The sequence below is a fragment of the Zosterops lateralis genome (assembly GCF_965231275.1).
Source record: "Zosterops lateralis genome assembly, chromosome: 3".
Classification (NCBI taxonomy): Eukaryota; Metazoa; Chordata; class Aves; order Passeriformes; family Zosteropidae; genus Zosterops; species Zosterops lateralis.
In genome coordinates, this window is record NC_139764.1 from 56,634,476 (window position 1) to 56,652,789 (window position 18,314).

The 18,314-nt window shown below is 43.0% G+C and overlaps 2 protein-coding genes across 2 annotated transcripts; one reads left to right on the forward strand and one right to left on the reverse strand.

Moving 5' to 3' along the window:
- The first annotated feature begins 406 nt into the window (after positions 1–406).
- On the forward strand, positions 407–8,852 carry ACAT2 (acetyl-CoA acetyltransferase 2). The gene is made up of 9 exons (XM_083856998.1): positions 407–486; positions 573–707; positions 1,858–2,039; positions 2,791–2,908; positions 3,723–3,866; positions 4,917–5,039; positions 5,700–5,854; positions 7,928–8,038; positions 8,609–8,852. Exons 1-9 carry the CDS (start codon positions 438–440, stop codon positions 8,774–8,776), a joined length of 1,185 nt encoding a protein of 394 aa, XP_083713124.1. The 5' UTR covers positions 407–437; the 3' UTR covers positions 8,777–8,852.
- A 117-nt stretch (positions 8,853–8,969) lies between these two features.
- On the reverse strand, positions 8,970–17,560 carry TCP1 (t-complex 1). The gene is made up of 12 exons (XM_083856999.1): positions 17,426–17,560; positions 15,832–15,917; positions 14,935–15,063; positions 14,459–14,556; positions 14,018–14,128; positions 13,165–13,346; positions 12,450–12,576; positions 11,942–12,117; positions 11,145–11,268; positions 10,067–10,259; positions 9,587–9,750; positions 8,970–9,340 (listed from the first exon to the last, which is right to left on the reverse strand). The coding sequence occupies exons 1-12, from the start codon at positions 17,496–17,498 to the stop codon at positions 9,124–9,126; spliced, it is 1,680 nt and encodes a 559-aa protein (XP_083713125.1). The 5' UTR covers positions 17,499–17,560; the 3' UTR covers positions 8,970–9,123.
- Between the last annotated feature and the right edge of the window lie 754 nt (positions 17,561–18,314).

The following is an 18,314-nucleotide window of genomic DNA, read 5'->3' on the forward strand; positions in this document are numbered from 1 at the left end:
AGAGCACTTGACCCGCAGGCTTTATTTTGTAAATAAATAGTCCCGAGGGAGCTGGCACCGGGTGTGGGAGCGGGGGGCGCGGGGAGTGACCCCCCCCGGCCTGGCCTGAGGAGCCGCTCCTCCCTCCCTGGGCCGGGAAGGGGCTGGGAAGGGGCTGGGCGGGGGAAGGAGCGGCACAAGGCCACCCTCGCCCTATCGATCGCCCCACGGGGCGGTGCGGCCACGCCACCGCCGGCCCGGCCCCCTGCCGTCCTCAGGCTCCCGGCGGCGAATCCCCAGCCCGGGCTCCGTCCTCCCGCCCCGCCCGGCGCGGCCGAGGGGCGGGCCCGGCGCCGGCTCCGCGTTCTCTCCGGCCGCCGCCGCCGCTCCGCCGGTGTTCCCGCTGCTCCTCTCCGCTCCCTCTGCCGCCTTTACCGCCGCCTCTGCCGCCTCCCGCCATGAGCGCGGACCCGGTCGTGTTCGTGTCGGCCGCCAGGACCGCCGTGGGTGAGGCAGCGCGGGGGCCGGGCGCTCCCGCGGGGCCGGGCTCCCGGGTGTGCGGGCGCTGAGCCCTCTGTGTCCCCCCCTCACAGGCTCCTTCAACGGCGGGCTGTCGCCGCTCCCCGCGCACGAGCTGGGCGCCGCCGCCATCCGCGAGGTGCTGCGCCGCGCCGGGCTGCGCCCCGAGGAGGTGTCCGAGGTGGTGCTGGGCCAGGTCCTCACCGCAGGTACGGCCCGACATCCCCATCCCGCTCTGCGGCCTTGTCCCATTGACACCGCGCGGGTCTCTCCTGCCAGGACCTCATCCCTTGCCCTTTGGGAACACGGTTCCTTAACAAAGGGCTTGGAAAGCGTCGTGGCTCTTCTCCATGCGCTCTGGGTTACCTAAAGGATGGGTTTTGGAAAGAATGTTGTGGGGAATAGTTCAGTTGTTTTTTTTTTTTTTAATCCCTGAAGTAGCCAACAGTGTACCTGTGAATGACAGGTTTTTTCTTTGTTACAGCAGTCTTCCCACCTTGATCATCTCAGCTTCTAAATTTAACATCCTAAGTAATGATAACTGAGGTTTTAAGAGCTAGGCCTGCATTTGTGTTTATCTGCAGGACTGACCTGCAAGGTCTCCGATGCCACTTGTTTGGAGACAAATATTTTGATTTAATGAAATTGCAACTGGCAGGGAATTGTTTGTTTTGAACTTGATCCTGCTTTTTCCAGGGTAATGTTTAATCAGTAGAATCATAGGCCGGTTTGTATTTTAAATGTGGTGGAAGGAAATATATATTTTTGTCTTAAAGATGATTCAGATTCCTCTATATTCTTAGCTTGCTGAATGATGTGCTCTCCTTGTCCTTTTCTTTGTGTACAAAGAGCTTTGGCCTCGGGAGATGCAGATGAAGATCGTTTTCTTTGAATGTAGTGCTCTTGTTATCTCCATCAGGATCACATCAAAGACTGGAAGCTTTCAGGTCCATCTGTGCACAGTTGTGCTTTTGGTTTCCATAGGAACTTTCAGGGAAAGTTAACTGCTGGTGAAGTGAAGAAGATGTCAAAAAGAAACTCTTCAGCAAGTAGCAATTTTAATTATTCTCATCTTACACATACAACAGCCTAGGGCTGATCTGAAGTAGCATTTCCTCTGACTTGGCATCAAAAGTAGAGTTGTAGATGTAAAACTATCAGTAGCAGGTATTTATTGATCAATATAAGTGAGAGAGGTTTCTGTTTATACATTACTGCTGGGCATTTCTCTACCCACCAGCTAAAAGTAGGAGCGAGCTCTAAATTTTTGTGGAATTGGGGTATCGTTGTGAACAGTGGCAAGGAGGACATTTGTGTTTCTAAGAACAAAGAAAAGCAAAGTGCTGCCTGTTCCTGCAGGTGCTGGGCAGAACCCCGTGCGGCAGGCCAGCGTGGCCGCAGGAATCCCGTACTCGGTGCCCGCCTGGAGCTGCCAGATGATCTGCGGGTCAGGCTTGAAGGCCGTGTGTCTGGCTGCTCAGTCCATACTGATGGGGGAATCCAGCATCGTGGTGGCAGGGGGCATGGAAAGTATGAGCAAGGTAAAGCAGAGGATTAGATTCCCATTGCACTGACGTACTGGGGGCAACGAGCCTGATGTTGAAATCCTGTGTTTCCAAGCTGGCACCTGGAGGCAGATTGAAAGGGTCACTGTGCTTGGGAATGAATTTACACATTCAGTAGCATGCTTCTTTTAAAATAAGGAAAAGTCTTCATACTGCAGCTACTGAAAAGCTGCTCTGCAAACACACACTCCATTTAAAATTCCAAGGAATAACTGAAAATGTTATTGTTCACCAAGCAATTAGAGCTTGGAAAGAAAGCAAAGCAGTTTTACTTTGAGATGTTCATCCCAAGGCCGTATTCAGAAATGGGTCTGAGCTGGTGATCTGATGCCGAAGAAACAAATGGCCTCTTCTGCCAGGGCTCAGCTGCCTGTGCTGAGAGTGGTGTTGACATTCCTTGACAGCAGAATGCAATTGGGAACTACCTGGAGCAGGCTAGTAGGATGGGAGAGCCACAGCCATGTGGTCCCAGGAATGATAGATTTGGTCTGCGGAGAGGAAACAACACTTGCAGTATGGTGATCTGCTACTGGGGAATGCACAGGCAAAATGGCACGCCAGCTGGCAGGCTTTTGGGGGGACAGGCAGAGTGGGCAGCTGGAGAGACTGCCAGAATTTAAGATGGGTGCCTCCAGCTGCCAGGCAGGGGCCTGTCTCTTCAATGGTCTGTCTGAATTTTGTCCTGGAGATGTAAACATCTCACTCCTTTCAAAATATGCTTTTGCAGGCTCCTCATGTCATTCATATGCGAGCTGGGGTGAAAATGGGAGAGGCTTCCTTGCAGGACACTATAATACTTGATGGCCTTACAGATGCTTTTTATCAGTATCATATGGGCATAACAGGTAAGTGATGACAGTCAATAAAATGAAATGGTCAACTGAAAGAATTCACTGACAGGAAATTTCAGAAATCTAAAGTTACAAGTAACTGTTTCAAGCTGTTCTTATGTTGTAGTCATGAAAAAGAAAGAAAGAAAGAAAGAAAGAAAGAAAGAAAGAAAGAAAGAAAGACAGACGTAATATTGAAAGGCGTTGAAAGCATGTTCTGTTTTGTTTGTAAAGCTACTGTTCTGGGTTTTTCTTGTCTGAGCTAATCTCTCTGCATTCTTCAACATCTGAGAACTTTATTTTAGAAAAAGTATAAATAAAATAATCTCTGTATGTAACTGCATACAGCATTCAGCAGCACAGATTTACAGTTGGGGGGGAGTTACGTAAAGTGTCCTGTGGATAATGTGTGGTTCTGCAGCTTCAGGTTATTGCACCCTGGACGGGATGGTCAGCCAAATGCTTTTCCAGACCCTGCTGATGAAACAGAGTGACTTCAGAACTCTTCCCTTTCCTGGAAGTGGCTGTAGAGAGATCTGAGCATAGTAATTCAGAGAAGCAATAAACTACAAAAGCTTGTTTGCATTTGTATTTAGTTTGATAATATTGTGTGGGAGGAGATTTCATCCTCAGAACAGAAATTTTCACCAAGTGAAAATTTTATTTTTGTTTATATGAGTAAACAAAATGAGGAAATCGGAATGAAAACAGTTCAACAAACTCAGGTGCTTGCTACAGCAAACATTAATGACTACACTTGTGTGTACAATTTTGCAACATAAAATTTTGTCATTTCCTGATGGCAGTTTGCATTTTGTTCCTGTTTCAGCTGAAAATGTGGCCAAGAAGTGGCAAGTCAGCAGAGGGGAACAAGACCAACTTGCTGTACAGTCACAAAACAGGGCAGAAGCAGCACAGAAAGCTGGCTATTTTACAAAAGAAATTGTTCCTGTTCTTGTACCTTCTAAAAAAGGTAGGTGTGAATGGAAAATGAAAGCTGATTTTAAGGAAAAAAATCTATTTTCTGCTATGTCTCCTGTAATCAGTGGATGGTTTCCCACTTACACAGCCTTTTTGTAAGCATGTAGCCTGTTGCTCTCTTTTTTCAGCTTTCAGTTATATTTTAAGTAAAAGAGAAGCAATGCAAATGTGGAATATCTCAGTGTAGCTTTCTGCAAATACTATTTGTGTGTTTTATTGGAGATAGAATAACATCCTAGACACAGTACTGCTTACCACAGGCTTGGATATGGTACCATAATCAGTATTTTTAATTTTCTTAAGACTCCTGCTGCAGCAAACTTAAAACAGTCATACTGATCTGGCAAATCTTGCCCACCTAGTAAAATACAGAGTGACAATAATTAAGGTTACTAGTTAATTATGTAGTAAGGTTACATATTATGGGTATCTTTCTCTTTAGATCTGTGAGGGATATAAATAGGCCTATTACAAAGCTTGAGCTAAAGGTTTGTTTCTAGAATCCAGGAATTCCTCAGCTCCTTGTGAGGTAGATGCAAAACCTGAATTTTCCAAAAAGAAAACAGGAATCAGTTCTTCAACAATTCCATTGGACAGACCCCACAGAAAAAGTCCTGGAATTAGGCTGGCTACAAACTATTTCATGATACCAGTTTAGATGATAACATTTAATGACACTTGACTACTCTTTGTAACAAGATTACTAGAAGTATAATTTGAAATATACGCTCCTGCTGAAAGAGAAGCTATTGGTTTGGGAACAGCAAGAACAATACTGACTTTTGCACAACTACACAGTATTTTGGCTGCTAGTGTTTGTCTTAGAAAACCTGAGCTGTCTGCACTGCTAGAAGGAGCTGGAGGGTTACAGCCATTTGTTAAACTGCCTTGAGTTGGCAGCTGTCTCCAGTGTAAGAATGCCTTGTTGGTTGAAAGGAATATGGTATATATTCCCTCTCAGCATGTTGCTTTTGCTGTCTTTCTGTTCAAGATGTGTTTGTGTGGTTGGACCCACCTGTGAGCATAATGTTCTGTTTTGCAGGTCCTATAGAAGTTAAAATAGATGAACACCCTCGACATGGGAGCAACTTGGAAACAATGGCAAAGTTAAAGCCCTGTTTCCTGACAGATGGAACTGGGACAGTAACAGCAGCTAATGCTTCAGGTTGGTCCATCTGGCTTAAATGAAATGGAAAAGAACAGTAGCTGCTTGTGGCTCAAGGCAGGGTCTCTGCATGGGGTGTGGCTGCTGTGTGTTTACTGCTTTGCAGGAAATGGCAGTATTTGACAACATAGGTAGAACTCCATTTTAGATGTGGTAGAGGATGTCTTTACAGAGTCTTCTTTTGTTTTTTTTGTTTTCTATGAAACAATACAAGAGTTTGGACAATAACAGCAATATTTGATAGGCTGGAAAGAATATTTCCTTTTAAAACTGTCTAAGGGTTTCTGACACTGCAGGTCTGGACAACAGAAAACAATTAATGTTTGAAAATGTTACTCCTGTGGGACTGCCATGAGCAGCTTTTAAACATCTTCCTGCATCCTTATTCTGCACCTTCCAAAGCCTGCCTAAAGACATCTAATGTACTTCTTTTTCAGATTGTACTTTGAGTCTTCCACCTGCTCTTTCTAGATAGAATCACAGATGTGTCACATTTACAGCAATATAGTTTCAAGTGGCAGAGAACAGACTTGGCTGATATGAACAGTACTGACCTAAACCAATAAATGATTTATGGTTTTTGTTTTCAAGCAGGAGAAAGTGGTACAGTAAAGGTCATAAAGTCCAACAAATACATACAAGTTGTTTGTTATCCCACAGGTTTAAATGATGGAGCTGCAGCTGTTCTTCTAATGAAGAAATCTGAAGCTGCTAGGAGAGGTCTTATGCCTTTGGCTCGGATTGTATCTTGGGCTCAGACAGGTATAGATCCATCTATTATGGGAGTTGGGCCCATTTCAGCAATAAGGAAAGCTGTAAGTAATCACTTACCTATGCATCTATTATGTTAAAACTCTTGCTCTTAATTGTTTTTTGTTTTTTTGGCTATGCCTTGGTTTTGCTCTGTTCTAAAGAAAACTTAGTGGGAAAAAAGTAAACTGTGGAAAAAAGGGCTCAAAATATTATAGTATGTAAGATTAGGAATCCTAGTGCTACTAGGCTAGTACCTACTTGTTGGAAAAAGAAAAACCCAAATGGATATGTGTATAAATAGACTTTAGAGCATAAACTAGTCAAGTTTGTGGAAGGGTCCTAGATCATGTAGGAAGCTAAAGATCAAATTTCAGGGATGTGTGTAACTAACCTAATTGAGTGATACGGTTCTGATACTGTGTCTGGACAGGTTATTTTTCAGATCATTGCCTGTTTGTATTTGCAGTAGCACAACCCTGAGGGAAGGGCCACTGAGTGCCATCTGCATTAGGAAATGGGACAGTGCCCTTTGTGTTTCAGTTTGGCTGCAAAAAGCTTGGAGCTTACAAGCTGGATTCCTTTCAGGTGTAACTAAACAGGATGGTGCATTCCAAAACCACATCTAATGTGCTCAGAGCATTACTGCACCCACTGATGTGCTCAGTGTTCAGTCCACAGGACAAGGTTCTCAATGCCCCAGTGAGTAGCCACTACTACACTGCTTGCTAGTACAGACATAACCCATGCAGCCCCAGCTGATTATGTGTTAAAGCTTAGCTATCAAATTGAGCATGAAAAGAGCTAAGAACCAATTTGCTTTACTGTTCCTTATTTTTTTAATATTGTGTAAAGGTCTTATTTTGTTCACCTCTGAAACGTCCTGGTGATGTGGAAGTCTGAGTTGAACTCACCCAAGCTGTGTTGCTTTTGACAAGAAAATCAGAACTGTAATGCTAAAGCTTTTATCTTCTTTCATATCTCAAACTGCTCTTTTACATCAAGAGTGCAGTAACTGCATATACATACATATTTGATACATAGTTTTAGTTTAAACTGTGGGACAGACAAGCTGTACCTATAACTGTATACATACTATGAAAAAGGGCATGCTACTTCATAGAGCATGGTCCTACTAACACCAAGGTCGTGGCTTTGATGCCTTTATAGGCCATTTACTTAAGAGTTGGACTCAATGATTCTCACAGGTCCCTTCCATCTCAGAATATTCTGATTCTGTGATAAACTTTGCAATGTGTGTTATCAAATGTTCACACCCTCCATGTATGATCACTTCAGAATTTTAGAGTACTTTATAGTGAGAGAATGACTATAGCACAATGTATCCTAAGCTTTTCCCAGAAGAATGGGATACTCTATCCCATCTGTTTTATCTAGTAGAAAAAACTTTCCTCCTTGACTATAGCCTTGGAGGTGCACCAGTCTGGCTAGCCTAGGTTGTGAAACATTGTTGCTGATGACTCTGCTGATAAAGTATTGCTGTTAGAAACAAAGTGAGTGGAAGTAAAAATGTACATATGTGAAACATGCCTAAGCCTGTACCAGAGCAGGCAATTACATCACAAGTTTCTCAAGTGAAAACATGAGCCAAATCTTTTTCCAAAAGTCACCTGTGAAAAGTCTAAAGTGGCAGCTTTCAATGTAAAGGCAGGAGAGACTGGACAAATTAGATGTAGCACTGATCACCAATGGTTGACACCTCACTATTTCCTGTGTAAAAGCCTGTTTAAGTAGAGACTGCCTAATGGAGTTAGACTATGTCCTAAAAAAATTGCTTTTAATCTGTTAAAGGCTGCTTTTGAATCCAATGCTTGTTCTAGTTAAGGGCATCAGGTACAGTTTGATTCCTATAATTGCACCAACCACTGCTACACTTGTAAAATTAGTCAAGACTTTTATGAGCAGCCAGCACTATTGCAGCTCATTGTCCTGACTTGTCTGACACCTCAGTCTGTAGTCTTCAAGAATTCTGTCATCAATGCTGGATATAACTGTTTTTCTTCAATTTTTTTGAAGTGGTAGCTTCAAATCACCCAATTTACATCTTATAAAAAGCCTCCTTTGGTGCTAAGGAAGACCTAAAACATAATAAGGTCCTATTTGTATTGTTTTCTCAGATTGACAAAGCTGGCTGGACTCTGGAGCAAGTTGACCTGTTTGAAATTAATGAAGCCTTTGCATCACTATCTGTTGCAATAGCAAAAGAACTGAAAGTAAATCCAGAAAAGGTAATGATTTGTAGGCTGGCATTATTTTGCCTCCTGCAATTCAAACTTGTCCCATTCTGTGCATCTGGATTGTAAGGGTGAGCACAGCTCTCTTGCAATCCCTTTGTTGTAAGCAAATAGGGTGGGATGCCTCAGCAGGCATTTCCTCACACTCTCTGTCCACTGGCTTTGCTGGCAGAGTTTCCCAGCTGAACAAGTTCCAACGTTGTTGCAGTGGATTTCTATGCAAATCTAGGCAACTGCTCAAGCATACTTAATTCAGAATTTGAAAATGCTGCTGTAAGTATATTTGCCATGCTATTCTTTCAGTGATGGCAAAGAGCATGGGTATTACTCTCCCCTCCCTCAATTCACCTCTTAGCTTCAGAATGAAGATAGCACCCTTGCAGAAGAAATACCGATTACTACCAGCTGTTGCACTCATGCATTTTCTTGTATGAAGTGATGTTTGGGGTTTCAAGCTCACAAATAATCAAGGGCTAGATCCCAGTGAAGTCATTTATGTTGAAAGTCAGCTAAGCCAGTTAAATGTTCTTGTACTGTCTATATTGACTTTTCTCTCTTTTTCAGATCAATGTCCAAGGTGGAGCTATTGCTCTTGGCCACCCTCTGGGCGCCTCTGGTTGTCGCATCCTTGTAACTCTTTTGTATGCACTGGAACGAACTGGTGGAAAACGTGGTGTTGCTGCTCTCTGTATAGGAGGAGGAATGGGAATAGCCATGTGTGTTGAGAGATAAAAGTGAAGGAATGAATGGCTAATGTGAACTAGCTTTGAAACGTTTTACTAATAAACTTCCAATAATGGAGTTCACATTTTGTTTGTTTTGCCTAAAAGTGAATAAGCTTACACCATTACTTTTTGACACTCAATTACTGACTTGACAAAGAGGTCAGCAATTGCTGTAGGCATGCTAATTGTTAACACACACTAGAGCCTAAATTCTCACTTGCAAGGACCAAGCTTGCTTTCAAAAATTAAGTTTGTTCACAAGAAAATAGCAGCAACATTCAACCACTTGTTTTATTAACATTTTAGTTATAAGAGTGGGAAGTGTAAGTGAAATAAACATAAATAAAGCCTAAGTTATTCTTCAAGTGCTCCAGACTGAACTGCATCCTCATAGCACCCTCCTCTCTCTTCTTTAGTTTCAGGGTGCAGTTTAATAAGGTCATCAATTCGAAGAATAGTAATTGCAGCTTCTGTTGCAAACTTGAGGCTCTTAGTTTTGACCATGGTTGGTTCAAAGACACCGGCTTGCTTGTTATCACGAGGTTTTCCATTGATCAAGTCAAGTCCAATCCTGCAAAGAAGAAATGCTGTCAGATGGAGAGGGAGAAACAGTAGAAATACAGCTGGGAGCACGCTGTGTAGCTATTACTTTGTTACACATACACACTACTGAAGGGCAGGGGCAGAGGAGTTCACTGATAATATTTTTTTTTTTTACTATGCAAATCATGGTTCAGTAATCTGGGAGAACAATTCTCCACCTCGGTCACCAAAACCCACGTAACTTTTACTAGCTTTCTAAGAAACAGATACTTGCCATTTCAAATTTTTGCGATCTGGGTTAACTTGAGCCTCATTGTGGAATGCTCTCAACTTTGCAACAAGATCTGTAGCATCCTGAGCAGCATTTACTGCCAATGTATTTGGAATTACTAAGAGGGATCTTGCAAATTCTGCTATTGCAAGTTGTTCACGTGATCCCTAGAAAGAGGAAAAAAAGTTTTCAAACCAATAGCTACAACGAGAGGAAAAAATACAGCCACAATCAAGAAAAGCACTAATAGGCAGGGGTTTTCACATGCAAAACCTGTGTTTGGGTCGAAGAACCATAGAGTCTAATTATCAGAGAAATAATTAATCCATATCCCTCCATATTAAAGAGCCATCTTAGATTCTGTAAGATAATTAGGTTTTCATGAACCACAGAAATGACTTCCTGTAGATGAAAATAAACGCTTGGAGATTCATTGTGCAAGTCTAACACATACACACCATTGCTTCTTTGTGCAAGACTTACCATGCTGGTTGCATAATTTTCAAGATATATTGAAAGTGCTGCCTCTACAGCACCACCACCTGGGACAACAGACTTGGATTCCAAAACCCTTTTGACAACACAGAGAGCATCATGTATAGATCGTTCCATTTCATCACACATGAAGTCATTGGCACCTCGTAAGATAATGGATGCTGAAGTACGAGCCTTTGTACTAAGAGAAAAACGAATCAGAAGTCAGCTGTGTTGGATGGAATCTATATTAAAATTCTTGGTACATTTTTTATTCTAAAGCTGAGTTCAGTTGAGCCTCATTATTTCAATATTCAAAAGAAAATCTTAACATTGTTAGGAACCCTTGCAGGATACATACATTGTAACTCAGTCACCATTTTAATTTCAAACATGCGAGCATCCAGTTTGAATTTTAGTATTTTAAAGAAAGCTACCTGTCAAAGTGTGATGACAAGACATTTTCCCATCAAAGAGGGGTAAGTGTACTTAGTAAGAAAGACTCCTTTTGCACTCAAGCCCTCAAGTAAGCTAATGACTGCCAGTGTTCCAGAAAAGGCTGTCACCATGCAGCTGACACACAAGTGCCAGGGGCAGAGCAAAGCATTTCATTCACACTCAAATGACACCACAGGAACGTGAACACAGAAGGGAAACTGAAGCAGTGGAAAACTTATTTTCCAAAGTATGTTCTCAATAAATGAATTGATATTTTAAGTCTTCACTACAAATGGAAAGATTTAGCTCATACCTCTTTATTCAGATGAAATTACTCAGATGGTACCTATTTCTCTTTACCATCTCTAAAGGGAAGCCCATTTAGAAACATTTACTTACACACAAAAATTTAAGTAAAACTGTCTAGCAATCTGATTGTCTCATATACTGCAGTTCACAAAATGTATCCAGCTACAGCAAAAGATATTAAATACTGATACTTTCACCTCTACTTTGCACTGGATGTGATATCTACTTTCCCATGTTTATAACTACTCCAACCACTTAGCATGAAGTAAATAAATAGAATTTTATCTTAAACTTAGTAGAGAACATATACAAAACTGAGTATTTTTAAAAGGATACTTACTTCTTGATTAAAATCAGCTCATCATCACAGATTCTCTCTTGAATCACCTCTTCTGCCTGTCCCAACATTAATGCCTCAAAACTCTCCTCACCTTCAAGGTTTGCAAGGGTTGAACATATGGTTGCTTTAACAAACAAAAAAGTGAAGTTAACATTGACATCGTACAGAAAGTAAAAAAGAAATAAAAGCTGTGTTAAACAGATTTTTCTTAACACTTCCAGTTCTCAGGCAGCAATTCAGTATTTCAGTTTATAACTGATAAACGGACTTCTCCTTTTGTTCAACTTTTACAGCACTTTTTTCACAGCCAGTACAAGTTCCCATGCTTTACCACAATGACAATGGTTTCTTACAAATTTAGGAACAGGCAGATAAAAGTATGTACAAGACCAGATTTTTTAAAGTATGTATTTAGTGATTTAGGAGCTCTTTATTTGTCTCGAACTATCTAAACAATATACTTAACTATCTAAACAGAGGCTTACGAATGCATGCATAATAAAGACTTCTAAATAAACACAGATTATGGCTCCTGTTTCTACAAGAGGCCAATCTTCACAGTGCAAGGCAGCTTTTTCTCCTTCCACAGCAAATCTTCAACAATCGAGACTTACAATACTACTACTTTGACAAAGGTCACTTAAAAGCAACATTAAAGCTAAAAAAGACACGGCTTAACTCATCTTGATCTTGAACGTAAAGAAGCTGTATTTTAAAAATCAGGTAAGAAATACCCTAACAACAGCTTCTACTTTGAAGAATAAATTTATAAAGCAGTTATTCTTATACAGACATACCTCCTGATGCCTTAGCAATACGCTTAAGGTCCTTTTTTACAACTCTTCGTACTGCCATAGCTCCAGCATCAACAAAGTATTTCAGACACATATCATCAATACCACCAGTAGTGAGAATAACATTGGCACCAGTGGCCAGAATCTTCTGAATTCTTTCTTTGGTAATATCTGACTCTCTGCAAAGATTAATGTCAAAGTTATAAAAAGGTATTAAAAAATATACCATCACATCCTGTCAGCCAATTTCCTGAAACCTTAATGCAGAGCTCTGCAAGAATGGACCACTGCACAAACATACTTGCATTTTGTGAAAACTGACTTAATACTAGTTCTGCCTCCAGAAGTGAAGACTTCTTCCACTACTATTTGGTATTACTGGGAAATGTTAATAGTCAAAACATTTTTTACCTCTTGCACTCAGCCAAAATTACATTGAGCCACCTCAACTGAAGAGAGCACATCAAGCCTGTGAAACCCCACTGCCTCAGTTATTCAAGCTTCCACACACCTCTGCCTTATCTGGTCCAGCTTCTCAGGGTCTGAGATAACAACCTGAACACCAAGCTTCATTTTTGCTTTCTGCAGGCTGAAGTCAAGGCATGCAATCTTTGCATTAACTATTCTCTTGGTCATACCTGATGAGGAAAAATAAGCAAGAAGGATTTTGTCAAATTGATTTAACAGAACAAGTCAACATTAGAGATTAAAATTATTGTTATTTTCATATTTCAGATTTCTACTGTTTGCTTTTCCACCTCCAGTTCTGCCCTACTGTAGAAAAATGCCAATGAAAACTTTTCTGTGTTACCTTTTTACACACACTGTCATCAAAATGTGAATGACCATGACAATCTAACCTATCAGCCTCACATCCTCTGTCATCTAATCACAGCACAGCTGTGATGAATGGAACAGTTCCCCACAAACCTGGCTCTGGCTCCCCAAAAGGGAAGCATTTAAGTTCCACTAGACCACAATGCTACCTTGCTGACACTGAGCTAAGGAAACTACACCAACTCACCAACACTATGTGGATCACTGCTAGCTGGCAAGCTCTAGTCTAAGAAACACTGGTGCAGTATTTTGTATTCTTGTTTAATTGCTCTGGAACTGAAAACCCAGGTGACTTGCAATGAACGCAAGCAGCCAGTAAGAAGAGCAGTGCAGAAAGACAAAGAGGACTGAGCTGACACAAGTATTTCAGAAGCACAGCCTGTCCTTACCCTGTGAGCCCACCACGCAGTTCAGAGCGTAACCGTTGACAAGAATGCTCTCCTTCTGGCTGCGGCCATGGGCCTTCAGAACATTAACCGAGTTGATGGGGTACCGAGCCTGACCCTTCTGGTCTGTGTATTTCACTGCCAGGGCAGCGTCCACCACCATGTTAGCAAAGAAATCACCATCACTGAAAGGCTGTTAAGGTTAAAACTGAAGAAGGAAACTAGTATTATGCTTAAGGAAAAAAGAAAAAAACAAACCAAACCATGAACAGAAATACCTGACAGTGCCCAAGCTAAGTTTCCAAAAAAAGCTTCAGAAAGGCACAAAAGTGCTAGTAGCTCTCCTTACCGTTATCTTAAAGGAATGAGTCATTCTAGAAGATGAAACACTGGTAAGAAAATGATGACAGACTAGTAGGAAACCTGCTTTTTATGTACCTTTCGTTGCTAAAGAAAAATATATATCCTGTGTTCAGTCTGCACAAAAGCTAAAAATGCAGGTTCTTCTGTGCCCAAGGAGTAAAATTCAACTTTCTTTCCTCCAGATTCACTCCCCAGGTACTTCTGTAACACATTCTTCCATTCACTCAACTGTCTAGTCTCCCTAACAAGCAAAGCTATTCTTAGCTTTAAAAGTTATTGTGATGTGCCAACCCAGATTTAAATAAATTGGGAAGACTTTGAAGATGCTTTCCCATGTCAGGTCACAGTATCTGAAAAACACCTGTTATAAACATAACAGCTTCAACACTGTGTCCTGTTCACGAAACCTGCTGCCAAGGATACACTAGCCTAGCTACTGAAGCTCTCTAATCAACCACTCTCACTTCACTCACTTGATCAGGTTAAAGGATACACTCCTATAATTTTTGAGGACATTGATGTTTTAGCAGCATTAATTAGGCACTCCCTGCCCAACTCATCTGTGTTAATAACAAGATTTTCATTGATGTAGCGAACAGCTTCCCTGTAAAATAAAGACAAACAAACTGGTAAAGAACCACCTCCACAAAAAGACAAAAACTTACATGTTTTCAGCTCTTCTATATGTTACCTCCAAGAACAAAGGGATAAAATAAACTGCTCTCCAAGGACAGTAACGTGACTGTCATTCCATTATATGATTACAGAAATACAATTAGGAAAAAAAAAAAAAAAGAAAATCCACAGGAAAACCCAACCCAAACCAACAAAACCCCACCACCCCTGCAACTGACCACCATATTCCAATTGGTGCCAAAAAGTCTGTACTAATGCAGCCACAAAACGCAGAAATTCAACTGGATCAGTTTCTTACTTGCAGGCAAGTCGGTATCCACCGATAATGGAGGTAGGGTGAATTTTCTGTTTCACCAGCTCATCTGCATTTTTGAGAAGTTCTGCAGCAATAATGACCTGTTTGAAATACAAACACCAAATACATGCATTCCACAGAAGCAAAATAACTACTCTGTGCAACACAATTAAAAACAGTTTCTGATGTGAGGTGAGAGCTACCTAATTCCAACCCCCACCAAGATATCTAAAGTCTCAGGCAAGTTTTCAACACTCAATATTCTCATTGGTAATTCACTTTTTGCAGTCATTAAAAATGAAAAACCTCAATTCAGCCTCTATCATCAACCTTCATGACAGGAAAACATCAATAATAAACAGAAGTAAGCAAATTCTCTTCCAGAGCACCACTTTGCATATGGAAACTAGCATCTATGGAAAATACCAAATCTAAACACTGACTTTTGATATTATCTGCCTGTAGAACTTGCTACATACCACTGAGGTGGTCCCATCACCAACTTCTTTGTCTTGCAGGTCTGCCAGCTCACAAAGGACTTTTGCAGCAGGATGTTCCACCTCTAGCAGTTTCAGAATGGTTGCACCATCATTAGTAATGGTCACGTCCTAATTTTCAGAAATCAAATGTGCATATGAGGTATATTTCTATCATGCTTTCACCGTTGCATTTCACAACGTTCATACAAAAAGAAATTAATTACACTTTGCAACTGTCCATAAAATAACTATTTATACCAAAACTTTCCTGCTTCTTTTTTAACCAGGAGTCCCATTCTAATAACAGAAATCTTACCAGTGCAGAATCTGCACTTTCTTTTGATCAGAAAAGCCTTTATGTTACAGAAACTCATCAAACATTTTGCAAATACTGGATAAGTAGCAGCCATGCAATGACCTCCCTCCAACACACTATTTTATTCCATCAGTGTAGAAAATGACAAACTTTCTTCTATTGCTTTAAATATTTTAAAATGCAAAACATTACTTAAAAATCTGTTATGAATTGCTTGATTTTTTTTTTCTTTGTTATTTCTCCTAGTGTGGAAACCAGGATATAGAAGCCAGCACCCGTTAAACCTGAGACTCGCTCATGGTGAGACTCACTTCTTCCAATCAGACCTGTATTTTAAGTGGTTACAAGAACTTACTTATAGAAATGAAATAACTGTACCACATAAATTACCACCACAACAGATGAAACTAAAATGATGTAACACACATTACACAGCAGTCAATTTTACCACAGTTCCATCCCTCTCAGAACCACTGAACTAACAGGCACAGGCACATTAGGTCTATGGACCACACTAACTGGAAGCACTTTCACACAGGAATACAAGTCCTCCTGACACTTCTTAAAGTAACATTACTTACCCCAATATCATCCACCAACATCTTATCCAGACCAACTGGCCCAAGAGAACTCTTTACAATATTGGCAATAGCAGATGCAGCAGTAACTGAATAAATGAAAGAAGTAAGAAAAAAAAGTTTTATCTTCCCAGCTTCAGGATGATTTTCAGGTTTGTAAGAAATGGTACCAAGAATCAACAAATCAGGAACTTGACAAGTAATCTAATCTAGTGTTATATTTCAGCCTGTCTAACCTGAAGCTTCACCTTACTTTGCTAGGCTTGCTGCTACTAAAAAAATACAATCTGCACCAAACCTCACTCTTCCCTCCCAGCTGGTTTAGCTAGCTAACCTGGCAAAACTGACTGATCAGATAAAAAATGCTTTCTCTGCTGTCTGGGTAAGATGGAGGACAGGACTGAGGCAGAGGAGCAGTGGTGTTAGATCAGGAGGGGTTGGAAGCAACTGCTGCTTCTGCCTGCAGCAAGTCCTGACACAAGACTCCAAACAGTCCTCAGTTCTGGGCAGACAGAGAACAACGGAATCATCACACATCAATCAGCAAAACATCTTTTGGTCCACATCAGGCCTGTGACTGAAACAAAACATTTACTCTTGCAACTAAGTCACCGAAAAAATGACCTTTGAGTCACTACTGAAACATCACAAAGCCTCTAAAACACTGGCTCATTTAAAGGTTGTTCTGCCATCTTCATATAGGAAAAAGATACAATCAACCTTTTCCTTCAGACCATGGCAAGTTTTTCTCTATCCCACAAGCATAGCCACTTAATCTAGAAATTGAAAAAGTGGTAGTTAAATGGGAATAGTTATAACTCAGAGACCTTCCAACAACACAACAATTTCTCTTCCTTAGGAGGATTAATGGCAGCGCTCTGGAAGAAATAACGTTGTACCAAAGGTACCATTACCACGTGGAATCTCACTCATGAATATAAGCTTATAAATTTTAAGTGGTCTGTCGAAATCACCATCAGAGCTACAGGAATGAATCTCAGTTTGATCAAGAAGCAAGTCTTTGGCTTTTGTCTACTCAGAATTCCGAGATCGGTCTCGGAATTTGCAGCCTTCCCTCAGGACCTGAGGTACAATCCTGAGCAATGGGTAACGTGTTTGAGAGCCACAGTTACAGACACGCATCTCGAGGGCCACCCCCACTTTCCCAAGGAGGTTATTCCCTCTGCTGGGCAGCGGGGACCTTTCCCTGCAGAATTCCTCGCAGGCCCTGCAGGCTCGGGCCCCAGGCGGTGGGAGGACGGGGCAGAGCCGCCCCCGTGCAGCACCGGCCGCCGAGGGAGGGAGGGCGGGAGCCGCGGGATCGCGCCGCCCCTCAGACTCCTGGAAACGGCTCTGGATGGCGTGTGCCCCTCGTCCGCCTGCCTTCCTCCCTCCATCCCTCCTTTATTCCCTCCCTGCACGGCAACAGCGGTCCAGGACAGAGGGAATCTGTCGAGAGGAGCGGCGGTTCCCGGGCAGAGCGGGGCGGGCGAGCACATGGCAGGGGTGGCCATAGCCGCGCCATGTTCGCTCCTTCCCGCCCCTCCCTTCCCCCCCTCCCGCTCCCCGGGCCCTCGCCGGGGCGCGCCGCCGTTACCGTTTTGCGTGCGGACCGTGTCGCCGCTGGTCCGCTCGCCGAACACGGCCAAGGGCCCCTCCATGGCCGACATGTTCTCGCCCGGGCGCGGCGCCACACGCACAGGGAAGGGAAGGGACGGGCGGGCGCGGAGCGGCGGGATAGCCGGGGCGGCGCGGGGCACGCTGGGAACGCGCCCCCCTGAGCGAGGGGGTGGTGGGGCGGGGCACGCCCCGCGGGGGGCGGGGCCTCTTCCCGAGCCTGCCCAATCCCGGGGCGCGGCGCCGCCCGGCCTCGAGCCGCGATTGGCGGGCGCGGCTGAACAAAGGGGCCTCGCGACGGGGCGGGCCCGGGCGCGCTTCCACGAGCTTCTAGAATGTGTCGCGGGCCGGGGCGCGCAGGCGCGGGCGGCCCCGCCGGTGGCGGGGTGAGGAACGGGCGCGGGAGTGGCGCCTGCGGCCCAGCACCGGGAAATAGTCCGCTTCCCAAAGCGGGGAATTCGGCATGCCTGGCTGTAACTGCGCTTCTCAAACTCATTGCTCAGGATCCTGCCCCGAGTCCTGGGGGAGGGCTGCAAATTCCGAGACCGATCTCAGGTTCTGAGATGGCAAAAGATGAAGAAGCTGAAGTCCTGCTTCCTGGAGAAACTGAGAATCAAGCTGACACTTCAGGCAAAACGCTTTTAATGAGAATTACCTTAAGTCACGAGTGCGATTGTGTGCACTTGATAATGGCACCAGTGTATTGTTTGAAGGTCTCTGAGCTGTAACTGTCCCTATTATCCCACCACTTTTCCATGACTGGGTTAAGTGGTGATGCTTGTAGGATAGAGGAAAACTTGCTACAGTCTGAGGGAAAAGTCTCAGGGAGTGATGGGGAGATGGGGAACCTGTAAACCTCATTATAGGCA

Coding starts and splice junctions, on each gene's coding strand:
- ACAT2 (XM_083856998.1), top strand. CDS start 438: ATGAGCGCGGACCCGGTCGTGTTCGTGTCGGCCGCCAGGACCGCCGTG. Junction 5,040..5,699: donor AACAGCAGCTAATGCTTCAG/GTTGGTCCATCT, acceptor GTTATCCCACAG/GTTTAAATGATGGAGCTGCA. Junction 8,039..8,608: donor TGAAAGTAAATCCAGAAAAG/GTAATGATTTGT, acceptor TCTCTTTTTCAG/ATCAATGTCCAAGGTGGAGC.
- TCP1 (XM_083856999.1), bottom strand. CDS start 17,498: ATGTCGGCCATGGAGGGGCCCTTGGCCGTGTTCGGCGAGCGGACCAGC. Junction 15,918..17,425: donor CACGGTCCGCACGCAAAACG/GTAACGGCGGCG, acceptor TCATTTATTCAG/TTACTGCTGCATCTGCTATT. Junction 13,347..14,017: donor TCCTCAAAAATTATAGGAGT/GTATCCTTTAAC, acceptor ACAGCCTTTCAG/TGATGGTGATTTCTTTGCTA.